General features: G+C 42.5%; 1 protein-coding gene across 1 annotated transcript in view; it reads left to right on the top strand.

Moving 5' to 3' along the window:
• The window catches only part of LOC115134397 (NT-3 growth factor receptor-like), a 240,760-nt gene that overhangs the window by 209,761 nt on the left and 13,232 nt on the right, over nt 1–17,767 (top strand). The window contains exons 16-18 of the mRNA XM_065022154.1: nt 1,850–1,980; nt 13,707–13,912; nt 15,395–15,638. Of these exons, the coding sequence (XP_064878226.1) occupies nt 1,850–1,980; nt 13,707–13,912; nt 15,395–15,638 (581 nt within the window). The remainder of the gene's footprint in view (nt 1–1,849; nt 1,981–13,706; nt 13,913–15,394; nt 15,639–17,767) is intronic.

The raw sequence follows: 17,767 nt of genomic DNA on the forward strand, positions 1-17,767 counted from the left end.
ACTCTCAGAAAAAAAGTACAGAATTCTACTTAAAGGGGTACAAACGTCTGTCACTGGTAGTCGTCCATTTGACCATTAGTTATACACATAGTTGTACCCTTGTAGTTTGTACCTTAAAAGAGTGTGCTAGTTTAGCCAGCTAGTCTGGTACACAGCAGGTGGGAGGCGGGGGTGACACCAAAGAATGTTATAATTAAACCAAGAAAGACCACAACCTGTCATTTTAAATGGGAACAAATGAGCCATAGTGGCCAGAATAAGCAATGAGGTAGGCAGAGCCAAGCAGGAGCTAGCAAGATCCTATTGGCACGTTCTAGCATTCATTTGCATATTCCAATTGGGGAACGCCTACTCTGAAGTGCGCGTGTGTAGTAACTCAATTCGCCTTTGCACACCTTTTAAACAATGCAACGTTTTGAAACTTTGGCAAAGGGTAAAGTTTACAAAACGTAGTCCACTCTGTTCATAACAGATTGTATATTTGGGAACAGAAAACTGTATTAAGATCAAATGTTTAGTCAAAGAGTAAATTATCAGAATGTTTGCCAAAATCCATCTCGTTCCATCTTCTCCCACTGCCGGCCACTGGGCTTACTCTCACTACCGTATTTGGTAGTGAGTGGAAACGCCAACTGGATGCTTCACATTTATACATCCGGTGAATTATCTATCTGTGGCGACACCGTGTGCTAGAGAGCTGGTGAGCATGCTAGCACCCAGAAAGGGTCCCTAACTAGCAAGCTAGCTAGTTAGCTAACACACAGTGTTGCCCCAGCCTCCTGCCTGCTGTGCTAGCGGAAGGCGGGGGGTGACCGGTAGACAGTGTCCTTCGCCCCCGCCTGTCGGGTACTGTTTCCCCGCAGTTCTGTTAACAACGGCAAAGGCAGGTGTTCGGGCAGGCAGGAGTGAATGACACTGTCTACTGGTGGCTAGCGAGGAGGACTTATTTCCCTTTTGACGCACATTGAAGTGTCACACAGCGTTCATGCAGGAACCAATGGGATGCCCAAGGGGTGGTGTTCATGAAGGAACCAATGGGATGCTTGAGGAGGGTATTCCTGCAGATGCTGGAATGCCCACATGCAGGAGCACCCACGAATTGCGAGCTACTACTATTGACTTTTAACACCAATGGCTTAAATTTGGGGGTACCTCTTGACAAGGTCGCTCAGTGTTGGGGTAAGGTCACTGTATTATTAATTACAGCTTTTTATTGTCCCATGCTCTTACAATATGTAAACCTTTATAAAGACTTCAGAACTCGCAGCGGACATGCTCAAACTTTAATTAGCAAAACCCTAGACCACTTAAACTGGCACGACACTTCCACTCGCCAGCCACTAATCCATGCCTCCGGCCTAGAAAACAGAAATGAACCTTCATACCCCTTTTTTTGAGTGTGTGTGATGATTGAACCTTTCTATTCAAAATATTGGGAACAAAAATGGATCATTATACTAGATTATCCACACATGTACCCTAAAAGGTATCAACCAGTACCATGTGAGATTATATGTGTACCTCTGAAGGTACATTACGTGTATTTTGATATTTTTGTACCCCAGGAAACTGTAACCTTTTTTTCTGAGAGTGTAGCAGGATTTAAGACTTACCAGTCCCATCAGTGAACCATTACTTAATTTTGATTCTGTCAAACACGGATGGTTTGTTGATATTGGATCTGCTACTTAAACTCTCTCCCTCTCTCTCTCTCTCTCTTTCTCTCTCTCTCTTTCTCTCTTTCTCTCTCTCTCTTTCTTTCTCTCTCTCTCTCTTTCTCTCTCTCTCTTTCTCTCTCTCTCTCTCTTTCTCTCTCCCTCTCTCTTTCTCTCTCCCTCTCTATCTACAGACGTACAGCACATAAAGCGTCGGGACATCATTCTGAAGCGGGAGCTGGGAGAGGGGGCCTTTGGGAAGGTGTTTCTGGCAGAGTGCTATAACCTCAGCCCTACCAAGGACAAGATGCTGGTGGCTGTCAAGGTAAGAGATTATATCTCAGTTACACAGGGCCACCTCCCTCTCCTGTTACAGCAGACCCCTCACAGAGGTCAGGGCCTCTCAGCACTCAGCGTCTGACTTTTATTATCTTGATCCTTGAACGGCTCTCGGGGTCACCCCCCCCCCCCCCCCCTGCCATGGCCAGCTGCCTCCACAAGAAGGATTTGGAGACATGGATCTATAAAAATAGGATTTTTTTGCAATAGAGTCGATCGATAATCATACTAATAATCATTGAGGTCACTATGAGTACCGTGCTGGTCGTCTCGTATCAGATTGAATGTATGAGGCTCCACTATGGGGTGACAACTAGGGTTGAATATTTTCCAGGTATTTTACAAATGTTCCATCCCAAGAATGAATCACCGGCTAAGCTGATATGTCCCGCCAAAACCGTGAGTGTCATTCAAAAGCATGTAAAGCATATAAATGGGCCTAAATCTGGATTTGATCAGAGCTTTGATCGAAAATTCATACATTTTATAAAGCCATACATGAAATACATTTCATGACAGAAATTTTGTCCAAGTGATTGTGCCGTTATCCAATCCATATATGACATAGGCTACGCATGACAGAAAACCATAAAAGTCCATAGATGTAGCTAGCTAGCTATGTCCTACTAGCTTCAGTAGACACATCTTTTTGAGTGTGAACTATGTTACTGTACTGTATTGTATTATATGGACTGGAATTATGCACATTGTTCAAACCATGATAAAGAGAGCATATGGGATTCTGGTGCAGTACATGCGGCCTACAAAGTTACAAGATAGGCTAGAGAATGTTATTTTAATTAGTGCCTATTTGTATAATTAGTAGTCTGACCCTTAAATACCTTTCATAATGTTATTAACCTGCCTTCCTCTTTCTCTCACTATTGTTGCTTCGTTCCTTCCTTGCTTTCAACGGCTAGCCTAAATTAAATACGTTTTGTTGTCCTTCTCTTCATCATCCTAATGACATTATTGAATAATATAGGACTAGAATTCACTTCTCTTCACAAAGATTGAATGGTTATGGGTCTGAATACATAACTGCTATAGCCTACCGCCATTGTGTATTCACTCATCTTTCAAGTCAAGTCAAATTTGATTTGTCACATGTGCCGAGTACAACAGGTGTAGACCTTACTGTGAAATCCTTACTTACAAGCCCTTAACCAACAATGCTTTAAGACGTTTTAAGAAAACTAAATGTTAGGTAAAAATTAGATGCTTTAAAAAATTGAAAATAAAATGACCAAATAATTCAACAGCAGCAGTAAAATAACAATAGCGATGATATATATATATATATATAGGGAGTACCGGTACAGAATCAATGTGCGGGGTCACCTGTTAGTTGAGGTAATTGAGGTAGAATGTACATGTAGGTAAAGTGATTATGCATAGATAATAAACAGAGAGTAGCAGCGTAAAAGAGGGGTCTGGGTAGCCCTTTGATTAGCTGTTCAGAGGGAGGTGTTTGGTCCCAGGGTCCTTAGCTTAGTGATGAGCTTCGAGGGCACTATGGTGTTGAACGCTGAGCTGTAGTCAATGAATAGCATTCTCACATAGGTGTTCTTTTCGTCCAGGTGGGAAAGGGCAGTGTAGAGTGCAATAGAGATTGCATCATCTGTGGACCTGTTGGGGCGGTATGAAAATTGGAGTGGATTTAGGGTTTCTGTGATAAGTTTTTTTTATGTGAGCCATGACCAGCCTTTCAAATCCTTTTTAAACTACCCGTGAGTTATATTGGCTGCTGTATTTAACATTCAGCAACCAAGAGCTTGCAACCCTCTTCGAATAGTCTATTAGTATAAGAAATGCTAAAAAGATCATGTCCAGCAAGCTATTCTAGTCTAGCTTTTCCTACATGTGACTCCAAGAGCTAAGGAGCGTTATTTTTAAGGAGAGAGGCTACCAGAGCACAGGTGAGTATGTATTGCGCTAGAGCCCGGGGCTATAAGTTATAAGCTTATTATGCATAACCCATAATTAATTAGCTAAATATAAGGCTAATACTGCATATAATATATTACCTGAAAGAGGTAGGCTAGGACATCTATATATAGGGCTATACAGTGCATTCGGAAAGTATTCAGACCCCTTCCCCTTTTCCACATTTTGTTACTATCTGACAGAGTAAAACTCAAACGGACAACTAGGAAAAAGCTCAAACCTTTTTAAATAAATGTTTTTCCTCATCAATCTACACACAATACCCCATAATGACAAAGTGAAAACATGTTTATAGAAATGTATACAAATCTATAAAAAAACAGAAATACCTTATTTACATAAATATTCAGACCCTTTGCTATGAGCCTCAAAATTTAGCTCAGGTGCATCCTGTTTCCATTGATTGAGCTTGAGATGTTTCTGCAACTTGATTGGAGTCCACCTGTGGTAAATTCAATTGACTGGACATGATTTGGAAAGGCACACACCTGAGCTCCAGAGTCCCTCTGTGGAGACTTCCAGAAGGACAACCATCTCTGCAGCACTCCACCAATCAGGCCTTTATGGTAGTTTGGCCAGACGGAAGCCACTCCTCAGTAAAAGGCACATGACAGCCCGCTTGGAGTTTGCCAAAAGGCACCTAAATGACTCTCAGACCATGAGCAACCAGATTCTTTGGTCTGATGAAACCAAGACTGAACTCTTTGGCCTGAATGCCAAGCATCACGCCTGGAGGAATCCTGGGCTCATCGCTACGGTGAAGCATGGTGGTGGCAGCATCATGTTGTGGGAATGTTTTTCAGTGGCATTCACTGGGATTCTAGTCAGAATTGAGGGAAAGATGAACGGAGCAAAGTACAGAGAGATCCTTGATTAAAACCTGCTCCAGAGAGCTCAGGACCTCAGACTGGGGCAAAGGTTCACCCTAAGCACACAGCCAAGACAACACAGTAGTGTGTTCGGGAAAAGTCTCTGAATGTCGCTCAGGACCTCAGACTGGGGGGGAAGGTTCACCTTCCAACAGGACAACGACCCTAAGCACAAAGCCAAGACAATGCAGGAGTGGCTTCAAGACAAGCCTCTGAATGTCCTTGAGTGGCCCAGCCAGAGCCCGGACTTGAACCCGATCGAACATCTCTGGAGAGACCAGAAAATAGCTTCATCCAACCTGACAGAGCTTGAGATGATTTGCAGAGAAGAATGGGAGAAACTCCTCAAATGCAGGTGTGCCAAGCTTGTAGCATCATACCCTATAAGACTTAAGGCTGTAATCGCTGCCAAAGGTGCTTCAACAAAGCACTGAGTAAATGGTCTGAATACTCACGTAAATGTCATATTTCAGTTTTTGTAAAAATTACAAAACAGATGTTTTTGTTTGTCATTATTGAGTATTGTCTGTAGATTGTTGAGGGGCGGGGGGGGGTTTCTCCATTTTAGAATAAAGTTGTAACGTAACAAAATGTGTAAAAGTCAATGGGCTTCAATACTTTCTGAATGCACTGGAAAATATAAATCTAGAATGGGGTTATCTATTTTGGATGTCTTTTGAATGGAATTAATGAGGAGAGAGAGAGAGACTGAGAGAGAGTGCTCGCGCAAGCACTGATTTAAAGCAACAATATTCGAGTGAAAAGCTGTTTATAAAACTCTGGAGCTGCAAAAAAAAAAATCTAGCGTTACAATAAAAAAATAAGGTGACCCCGTAAAGCCAGATGGAGATGGGTGAATTAGACACACATTCAGTCTTTACATTACTGTATCATAGGCTATGCTGTAGCAAATGTAGGCCGTCCTGTCGCAAGATAAAAAGTTACCATGATGAGATGACAGGTCTACATTCATTGTGAACTGCACTTCATACTGAGATGGGCTGTCTGTCCCCACCCTGTGTGTTGATGATTCATCATGCAGAGGCCGTAGAGAAGACAGATTTAAGCATCACATATCATTTAAGTTCCATTTCGCGCAATGCTGTTCACATAAATAGTATATTATAATATACTGGTTTCTCTCAGTTATTTATTCCGGGAAAAGGGAGTGGTTTTGGACGGTAAATCTCAGTAACCGGGTTCAAGCCATTCAGCCCTAGTGACAACAGCTGACTAATGGGTGAGAAAGTTTTCTCTGGAAATCACATTCAGGGCTAAATATCTCACCTGCAGGTTAACTTGGCATAATTTGAGGCATGTATTACATGCTGTACAGGACATTATGGTTGACTTGAATATCACAACTTTTGGGTCAAGATGTATTCTGTGTTAGGGCTGGGTGGTGTCCAGATTTTCATATCGTCAGACCATTTCTGTATCATACTGGGGTTTATGGTATTACCGGAAGTGCACACAAGTGGCGCTATAAAAAACTAAAATAAGAATTATTTTGTTGGCAACCGGGATCTCCATCCAGGAGGGGATTGAATGTCTCTGCTGTAACCAAGAAACTTGCTCATGATATTTAGCAAGTTAGCAAACCAAATGCATAGCTAGAGCCCTGAGCTGGGTATTAATTATTTATTATATTTAAGCAGTAAGGCCTGAGGGGGGGTATATGGCTAAAATATCACGGCTAAGGGCTGTTCTTTAAGCACGATGCAACACGGAGTGCTTGGATACAACCCTTAGCCTTGGTGTATTGGCCATATACCACAAACCACCGAGGTTATTATAAATTGGTTACCAACGTAATTAGAGCAGTAACAATACATGTTTTGTCATATGATATACGGTGTGACATACCACGGCTGTCAGCCAATCAGCATTCAGGGCTCGAACCTACCAGTTTATAATTATACTTGACTTAAGCACCCAACCGCCATTTTTTTTACGGTATTGAAAATCATATAATGCCCAAGCCTAAGAAGTGTTTTATATCTTCACTGTTGCGATTCTTGATCTCAATGGTGCTGGTCATGATATAAAAGGCTAAATAGCATTAACTGGATAACAAATTGTCAGTTGGAATAAACAATTATAAGCAATATTTACAGTTGGTGGGCATTAACCACCTGTGTTTGCCTCCTCTCACACTCACTCTCACACTCACACACACACACACACACACACACACACACACACACACACACACACACACACACACACACACACACACACACACACACACACACACACACACACACACACACACACAGCCTCAGTGTGTTAAGGCCTGCAGTTATCTAAACAATAAGCAGCCCTAAATTGGTTTTTAGATGGGGAAGCTGACTGGATGCCTGGTGCATGCAGTTTGAGCACAGCAGCTCACTCCTGAGAAGTTTTCATTTTCTCTGAAACCCCCCAGTAATTTTGTCCTTCCCCTGAAATGTAACCAGCCGATGGAAGTAGATTTGGCTTAAACCATGCTGTCTACTGCATTAGCCATGCATTTCTTGCAACAACAAGAAAATACCTTGTGAACAGACTCCAGTTTTGTTGCTGACAGACATTTATATCTAATTCCACATCATGATTATGCAATAAGGATTGTCCAATCCATCCTTGAGGATATTGATTTAATTCATAAATACCATACCAGTCTTTTATAAGTATTGCCCCTGACTTATTCAGTGATCCCTTGTCTTTCAAAAAACAACATACAGTGGGGCAAAAAAGCATTTAGTCAGCCACCAATTGTGCAAGTTCTCCCACTTAAAAAGATGAGGCCTGTAATTTTCATCATAGGTACACTTCAACTATGACAGACAAAATGAGAAAAAAAATCCAGAAAATCACATTGTAGGATTTTTAATGAATTTATTTGCAAATGATGGTGGAAAATAAGTATTTGGTCACCTACAAACAAGCAAGATTTCTGGCTCTCACAGACCTGTAACTTCTTCTTTAAGAGGCTCCTCTGTCCTCCACTCATTACCTGTATTAATGGCACCTGTTTGAACTTGTTATCAGTATAAAAGACACCCGTCCACAACCTCAAACAGTCACACTCCAAACTCCACTATGGCCAAGACCAAAGAGCTGTCAAAGGACACCAGAAACAAAATTGTAGACCTGCACCAGGCTGGGAAGACTGAATCTGCAATAGGTAAGCAGCTTGGTTTGAAGAAATCAACTGTGGAAGCACTTATTAGGAAATGGAAGACATACAAGACAACTGATAATCTCCCTCGATCTGGGGCTCCACGCAAGATTTCACCCCGTGGGGTAAAAATGATCACAAGAACGGTGAGCAAAAATCCCAGAACCACACGGGGGGACCTAGTGAATGACCTGCAGAGAGCTGGGACCAAAGTAACAAAGCCTACCATCAGTAACACATTACGCCGCCAGGGACTCAAATCCTGCAGTGCCAGACGTGTCCCCCTGCTTAAGCCAGTACATGTCCAGGCCCGTCTGAAGTTTGCTAGAGAGCATTTGGATGATCCAGAAGAAGATTGGGAGAATGTCATATGGTCAGATGAAACCAAAATCTAACTTTTTGGTAAAAACTCAACTTGTCGTGTTTGGAGGACAAAGAATGCTGAGTTGCATCCAAAGAACACCATACCTACTGTGAAGCATGGGGGTGGAAACATCATGCTTTGGGGCTGTTTTTCTGCAAAGGGACCAGGACGACTGATCCGTGTAAAGGATCTCTCAGCTTGTGAGTGAAAACCTCCTTCCATCAGCAAGGGCTTTGAAGATGAAACGTGGCTGGGTCTTTCAGCATGACAATGATCCCAAACACACCGCCCGGGCAACGAAGGAGTGGCTTCGTAAGAAGCATTTCAAGCTCCTGGAGTGGCCTAGCCAGTCTCCAGATCTCAACCCCATAGAAAATATTTTGAGGGAGTTGAAAGTCCGTGTTGCCCAGCAACAGCCCCAAAACATCACTGCTCTAGAGGAGATCTGCATGGAGGAATGGGCCGAAATACCAGCAACAGTGTGTGAAAATCTTGTGAAGACTTACAGAAAACGTTTGACCTCTGTCCTTGCCAACAAAGGGTATATAACAAAGTATTGAGATAAACTTGTGTTATTGACCAAATACTTATTTTCCACCATAATTTGCAAATAAATTCATTAGAAATCCTACAATGTGATTTTCTGGATTTTTTTTTTCATTTTGTCTGTCATAGTTGAAGTGTACCTATGCTGAAAATTACAGGCCTCTCTCATCTTTTTAAGTGGGAGAACATGCACAATTGGTGGCTGACTAAATACTTTTTTGACCCACTGTATGTCTGGCTGTCTTAGGAGGCATGTTATAATATAGCTGATTGTTAGTGATGCATAATAGACTTCCTGATCCTAAATGGGTCTCAGTAGGATTGGTTGGGGCGGCAGGGTAGCCTAGTGGTTAGAGCGTTGGACTAGTAACCGGAAGGTTGCAAGTTCAAACCCCCAAGCTGACAAGGTCTGTCGTTCTGCCCCTGAACAGGCAGTTAACCCACTGTTCCTAGGCCGTCATTGAAAATAAGAACTTGTTCTTAACTGATCTTGCCTAGTAAAATAAAGGTAAAAAAAAAATTGCAGCACTAAGACCAAAACCCTATATCTGTTATTCAACCAGGGCCATAATGTGTGTACCTTGTAACACACTGCTAATGCTAGATAAAGCGATCAATATCTATGCAACTTTAGAGGAGTACTCCTGGATTGCTGTTGGGGCTTGATTAAGGTGATAGCCACTGCTGGAAAAAGTACCCAAATGTCATACTTGAGTAAAAGTAATGATACCTTATTAGAAAATGACTCAAGTGAAAGTCACCCAGTAAAATCAAACTTGAGTAAAATGTCCAAAAATATTTGGTTTTAAATATTCATAAGTATCAAAAGTAAATGTAATTGCAAAAATATATGTAAGTATTAAAAGTTAAAGTATAAATCATTTCAAATTCCTTATTAAGAAAATAGACGGTATCATTTTCTTGTTTTTTTAAATTATGAATAGCCGGGGGCACGCTCCAACACTCAGACATAATTTCCAAACGAAGCATGTGTTTAGTGAGTCCGCTGCATCAGAGGCAGTAGGGATGACCAGGGATGTTCTCTTGATACGTGTGTGAATTATACAATTTTCCTGTCCTGCTAAGCATTCAAAATGTAACGAGTACTTTTGGGTGTCAGGGAAAATGTATGGAGTAAAAAGTACATAATTTTCTGTAGGAATGTAAAAGTAAAAGGTGTCAAAAATATTTTAAAAAAATATAGAAAATTTTACTTAGGTATTTTAGAACACTAGTGGTAGCCACCAAACAGCCTGTGTACCTATTATGATTGTTCATGAATTTACAACCCGTTATAACGAAGGTATAGATGTTCACAGCTTCAAGGTTAATCAGGGATTGGGATTGTGTTATATTGGGATTGTGTTATATCAGCTCTAGTTGATGCTGAGACACCTAACACAGGACCTGTTTAAGGGCGGCATCCATTTTGAGTTAGTGCACAATGAAATTGAGTCATACATTAATCCCCCCCCCAAAAAAATCCTGTTTAAATTATCACATGATATTGGTAGCTGGTCATATGACATTTGTCCAATCCATTCTTAAATGCAGTGGATTGTATTGTCACAATCTTGAATGAGAAGTGACTGTCAGTAATTCTTGTGCTTGATTTATTCAATTTCACGTAAAGATTTTGACTGTAACCTCTGTGTTAAAATGCGAATTTCAACTGACAGGGGTTGAGGATATTAAAGTTCAAAGGTCATAAAAGGTACCTAGATGCTGAAGGAGGGGGTCACAGTATCATGGTAATCCCGTTTGGTGACAAGGGGCACATTTATCACTGTTCCTCTCTTGTCACCATCACTCTTCATCAAGGCGCTCATCCATGGAATGATGTTAGCCATGATAGTGTGGAGCAGGAGGGAGGGAACCGCAGTGCACAGGCAGGAGAAAGAGGCCGACCTTACAGAGGCGCCAAGGCTGCAGCTGAAGCAATAAGGCTGTCTGTGAGGGATGTTAAATCATCTCCCAAAATGTTCTACTCTTCAGATGCTTTGATCAAGAGTAATGGTGGCAACACTGAGCTGGCGTTTTCTTCCTTTTTACCTCCTTCCTTCCTTTCTTCACATCCCCAGTCACCAGAGTGGATCCTATTGAAATAGATGACAGACAAATATACAGGAGTGTATACTTTTTCCACATTTTGTGACATTAAAGCCTTATTCTAAAATGGTTCAAATCTATATTTTTTTCTCATTATCTACACCCAATACCCCATAATGACAAATAAAAGACAGAAATACCTTATTTACATAATTATTCAGACCCTTTGCTATGAGACTCGAAATTGAGCTCAGGTGCATCCTGCTTCCATTGATCATCCTTGAGATGTTTCTACAACTTAATTGGAGTCCACCTGTGGTAAATTCAATTGATTGGACATGATTTGAAAAGGCACACACCTGTCTATATAAGGTCCCACAGTTGACAGTGCATGTCAGAGCAAAAACCAAGCCGTGAGGTCAAAGGAATTGTCCGTAGAGCGACGAGACAAGATTGTATCGAGGCACAGATCTTGGGAAGGGTACCAAAACATTTATGCAGCTTTGAATGTCCACAAGAACACAGTGGCCCACAAGAACACAGTGGCCTCCATCATTCTTAAATGGAAGAAGTTTGGAATCACCAAGACTCTTCCTAGAGCTGGCCGCCCATCCAAACTGAACAATCAGGGTAGAAGGGCCTTGGTCAGGGAGGTGACCAAGAACCCGATGGTCACTCTGACAGAGCTCCAGAGTTTCTATGTGGAGAGGGGAGAACCTTCTGCAGCACTCCACCAATCAGGCCTTTATGGTAGTGGCTAGATGGAATCCACACCTCAGTAAAAGGCACATGACAACCCGCTTGGAGTTTGCCAAAAGGCACCTAAAGACTCTCAGACCATGAGAAACAAGATTCTCTCGTCTGATGAAACCAAGATTGAACTCTTTGGCCTGAATACAAGGCCTGAAACCTGGCACCATCCCTAATGGGAAGCATGGTGGTGGCCGCATCATGCTGTGGGGAGGCAGGGACTGGGAGACTAGTCAGGATCGAGGCAAAGATGAATGGAGCAAAGTGCAGAGAGATCCTTGATGAAAACCTGATCCAGAGCACTCAGGACCTCAGACTGGGGTGAAGGTTCACCTTCCAACAGGACAACGACCCTAAGCACAAAGCCAAGACAACGCAGGAGTGGCTTCAGGACAAGCCTCTGAATGTCCTTGAATGGCCCAGCCAGAGCCCGGACTTGAACCCGATCGATCAAACATCTCTGGAGAGACCTGAAAATAACTGTGCAGCAAAGCACCCCATCCAACCTGACAGAGCTTGAGAGGATCTGCAGAGAACAATTGGAAAAATACAAATACAGGTGTGCCAAGCTTGTAGTGTCATACCCATGAAGACTCAAGGCTGTAATCACTGTCAAAGGTGCTTCAACAAAGTACTGAGTAAAGGGTCTGAATACTTACGTAAATGTGATATTTCAGTTTGACATTTTTATACATTTGCAAAAATGTAGAAAAACCTGTTTTTGCTTTGTCATTATGAAGTATTGTGTGTAGATTGATGAGGGGGAAAAACAATTTAATCAATTTTAGAATAAGGATGTAATGTAACAAAATGTGGACAAAGTCAAGGGGTCTGAATACTTTCCGAATGCACTGTATATTTGATATAGGTTATAATGGAATGTCAGGATATGTTTGAAATATGTGTAGGTCAACAAGTCTGGGAGCCTCCTTGTAAAAACGGTTTACTCTGTGTGCCTGTGCTAGCTAGCTGGCTGTCTCTCTAGTCTGTCCTGTACATCCGGGTGGACTAGGAACACACCACTCCTCTAGCAGCATAGGGTAACAAAGCATCCGGGAGAATAGGGATGGATGCCTTGCCATGGGCACTGCCATACATTCAAATTCCCCTTTGCATCGTCATATAAAGTCATCCAAGAGAATTAAAATGAATACAGCATTAGAAAAACCTTGTGATTATCATGGTTGAATATCAAATATCTGTTAGATAGTGTTATGAATTCTATGAATGATCATTTTGGTTTACAAAAGTAGAGGATTGTATCATGACCATTTCCTGGGAAACATGCATTTTGTTTCCAAACTTTAGTTTACAGTACAGCTGCTAAATGTTTCATTTTTTAATGGAGAAGCAACCAGCAATGACGGCTTGGCAGTCATCCCAGACTCAGTAAGGAGTAAATCCTACCTTTTACATTTGGAGGATCAGAGAGAGACAAGAGATTGAGCGTAAAGGCCAAGCTATTTCATAGGTGGGAATTTAGGGAGGTTTATTTCCAGCCGATAAGCTCGTCAATAATGATACCATAACTCTTAGCCAATACGGTAGACAACAACAGCGTCTACATCTGGTGAGGCACGGAGCCTCTTATCACGGCTATATAATGAAATGTCAGATTGTGTATGGGGACGCCTAATGAAGTCAATTACAAAATGATCTGCTTCTGTAAAGCTGTACAGTTTGCCGGGTCATTGTGACAACATGTCAAGAAATGTTTCGTTCATGTTCTGCTCCTCAAATGGAAAGATTAAAGTGCTTTACCGCTCCCTGCTCCATTTATTACCATGTCTCTGTTGTGTTTGCACCAGCCAGAGGTTATGTTGTGTGTGGGTGTCAGTGTTTATCCAGGGTTCATTGTAAGGAAGCCAAAAAACTTTAATGCTCTGTTTCTTTGAGAAAAACCTATGTCCAACAGTATCGTACTTTGCTAAGCAGTTAAACACCCTTGTATTCCTAAGACCCTGAAGGACCCTACCCTTGTATTTTCTCAGACCCTGAAGGACCCCACCCTTGTATTTTCTCAGACGCTGAAGGACCCCACCCTTGTATTTTCTCAGACGCTGAAGGACCCCACCCTTGCAGCGAGAAAAGATTTCCAGAGGGAAGCGGAACTATTGACCAACCTGCAGCACGAGCACATTGTCAAGTTCTACGGCGTGTGTGTTGATGGAGACCCCCTCATCATGGTCTTTGAGTACATGAAGCACGGGGACCTCAACAAGTTTCTCAGGTAAACTGTGTCAACTGAATGCACAAGACGTGCTCAGCTCTCAACTAAGTTCTGTAAATGAGTCTTTGGGTGATGTAGCCCATGAGTATTACAAGCTGAGAACTGAGGAATACTTTTCTAATATGTGTTGGGGGAATTTGGAAAGTTTACTCAGCTGAATACAGTAGAGATGAGTGGGATAAGCAAGATGTGCTCAACTCTTACTAAATTCTGTCTTTGGGTGCTGTAGCCAAGGATTACAAGCTGTCAATGGAGAAACATCATTTTTTATCATGTGTGTAGTTGGATTTGCTAAGTTTACTCAGCTGAATAAAGCAGAGAAATGTGTGAGATAAGCAAGACGTGCTAAACTCTTACTAACTTCTAAACATTTGTCTTTGGTGTAGCCCATGAGTAACACAAGCTGAGAAACAGACTTCATATATATGTTTTTTGGGGTTGTGGAAGTTTACTCAGCTTAATAGAGGTGTGTATGTGGGGGGGGGGGGGGGTCGCGGCGCACATCTCCCACTGTTTACCAATATCAACCTGTCTATAGACTAAACAATGAATGGCAGGTTGACTGCACCCCAGTAGTGATGTACTGATCCACTGTACACATAATGATCAGCAGTATTAGAGGTGGTCATACAATAAACCCTTTGGCCAGAAATGCAATAGATGTGATCATTTCCAGGGATAAAATAAGTTATTGTCCATTTCCTAATTTCTACATTCAAGTAAACAACCCTGAGGTCTTACCGCAAGCATCAGGCTGTAATTCATAGATTGCTTCCCCTCAGAGAAATGTTGTAGCGTACAAGAAACAGGAGGGAAAATACAATGTTTATGTTTTCCACTAGACCTGTCACCCAGTGCCAGCAGCAGCGACTTCCTATTCGCCACACTGTACATTAAGTAGCGATGACCTGTTAAGTGTAAAACCACAAAACACTGTGTAACGGCTGACTGCTGACTGAGCCTCCACAGACTGGGGAAACTGTGACTCAGATTGCAAATGAGATGGCTGATCTCCCTTTATGGTTGGATATTGTTAAACCTCTGGATCCTCTGCAGTGGCAGGGATCATTGGTGCTCAATAGCAGAGACAGATCAGGCAGACGTTGGCTTGCTGGTGGCTTTACACATGCAAATGTCATGACTAATGGCATTTCCGTTAATGTTTCTCTGAATTAATTCATACGGAGAAGCTCCTGTTGGTTTTTCACCCAGTGGCCCTGTACATTAATGACATTGTCAATGTTCCTGTCTCAATTAATGGTTGACTGTAAAATGCATCTAATGTCCAATCCATTACAACTGAATAACATACTACTGTCGCATACTATTCACAGCTATAATAATAATCCATTTCAAAATGCAATATGAAGTTAGTTATGGTGATTCTGTCTTGAGACAAGTTCACTAAGTCTGAGCTCAAGTCCTTTTTGGTTTGATGACTTCCTGCCTGCCTGCATCCCTCCCTCCCGTTCCAATCCACAGAGCCCATGGGCCCGACGCTATGATCCTGGTTGACGGACAGCCCCTGCAGACCAATGGGGAGCTGGGCCTGTCTCAGATGCTGCACATTGCCACTCAGATCGCCGCGGGGATGATGTACCTGGCCTCCCAGCACTTTGTGCACCGTGATTTAGCCACTCGGAACTGCCTGGTGGGCAACGGCCTGCTGGTGAAGATTGGTGACTTTGGAATGTCCAGGGACATCTACAGCACAGACTACTACAGGGTAAGCACCTTCATATGTTTTATAGATAACAAATGATTCCATGTAGTAAATGTATTTGTGTGTTTGTTAAATCAAGCTATACTGTACATTCATAATCAACTCAATAATGTATTTTTGGTCACCGTCCAGTGTTTTTAGAGAACATGTGGTGTTTTGACACAGTGGCTGTGGACGGTGACCCTGCATTCACCTGCCTCATGATGATGTGTTTGTTGACCTTTACTGATACCTGCCCTGCCCTGAACTCTTTACCTTTACTCATGCACAAATGCACAAGGAGAAGTGATGCATGCTCAATATGTCCATTTGTGAAGATGTGCCACTTCTAGGGCAGAACCACTCTTGCTCTATTTTGTTTGTAGCAAAATAGTATTTCTTTGACTTCTTCCCGGTGACCAGAATATAGAGCTCTTAGCCGAGATGAGAATGGAGTTGCTGAAGCTGTGCTGGCATTACAAAGGGATTATTACTGTGGCACAGGGGATTTTCACTAGATACAGACTGTAATTGCCATTGTGAAAAAGAAGTTACATTTGCAGTAAATGTCAAATAGTCCATTGAGTCTCATCCTACTTAATGTGTTCTGCAGGCTACTGTTCCTTAATGGTACCTTCGCAATAAGCAGCTCAGTAAAATGGGTGGCAGGTAGCCTACTGGTTAGAGCGTTGGGCCAGTAACTGAAATGTCGCTAGTTGGAATCCCCGAGCCGACAGGGTGAAAAATCTGTGGATGTGCCCTTGAGCAAGGCACTTAACTGGCCGTGACCCTACTCTCAGAGGGTGTATCAGGGGAAGATGGGACATGCAAAAAAACACATTTATATTTCACACAAAAATTATTTTTTTTCACGTCCCACCTCCCCCTGAGACACCCTCAGAGAGTGAGGTCATGTGGCTTTTCTCCTTTTAGATACTAAGGTAAGGTATAGAAAGAAAAGCCCGTGAGAGACGGAATCACCACAAGACTACTACCAGGACTGCTGGACTGCCCCCTGTTGGTCTGGCAGCGTCTTTGGGACTTTGCCATTTTGGACCTGGGCATCTCTGCCAGACCAGGCCTGCTGTATGGTCCACTGACAGAGCAGAGAGATTAGGAGGTCGTAACTGCATTGGACACATTCCCTGTTGTTGAGTGATTATAAATTGGGGCGGCTGCCAAGAACATATCTCCCTGACACTGCTGACATATTGACGTCCGCTCCTCTCCTTCAGGAAAACCAAGAAAACTGCCCTCAAGGGATATGACACAGTAAGCAAGAGCACAGTCTGAGTTGGGTTTTTCACAGGCAGCATATCTGACAGCCCCATCTGTATAATGAAAATGATGCCCGGGCTCCCCCAAACCAAATTAGCTGTTGGTTCTCAGTCTGCAGGCAGGCACACAGATCTGACATGGCACTGTGTTTGTGAGCTGAGAAGTATGACATGGCTTCATAGACCCTGTTGGAAACGATACAACAAATAGCAAGGCTATGTGAATCTGAAAGGCAACGCGAAGGCAGGCAACCTTGACATGCACATGAATGTGCATTGAGCATGTGTCATGCAGCAGTTTGAGAGGCAGCGGACAATGTTAGCATGACATCACGTCATAGAGGAATGCATTTTCATTCAGATCACTGTTTAACTAACTATGCTGGGTGTATAATTCCTTTACACTTCCTCAACAGCCACTGTTGGTAAACTGCAATGTTAATCCAACAGTCCAATGCCATTGTCCCAAATGAGGAAAGCTTCATTATTATGATTCATCTGCTCTTTAGAACGTAATGACATACAGTCAGGTCCATAATTATTGGCACCCTTGATAAAGATGAGCAAAAAAATACCGTACAAAATAGCATTAAAGATCCACCACCATATTTGACTGTAGGTTTGAGGTACTTTTCTGCATACGCTTCTGTTTTTCGACGCCAAACCCACCACTGGTGTGTCTGGCCAAAGAGCTCTATTTTCATGTCATCTGACCATAACGCCGCCTGGAATTTGATAAACGGTATTGGCACTTGGATTGGAACCGGGGGCTATGGTCAGGCGACATGAAAATAGAGCTCTTTGGCCACACACACCAGTGGTGGGTTTGGCGTCGAAAAACTGAAGCGAAGGCAGAAAAGTACCTCAAACTTACAG

This window comes from Oncorhynchus nerka, linkage group LG9a, assembly GCF_034236695.1.
Source record: "Oncorhynchus nerka isolate Pitt River linkage group LG9a, Oner_Uvic_2.0, whole genome shotgun sequence".
NCBI classification, from domain to species: Eukaryota; Metazoa; Chordata; class Actinopteri; order Salmoniformes; family Salmonidae; genus Oncorhynchus; species Oncorhynchus nerka.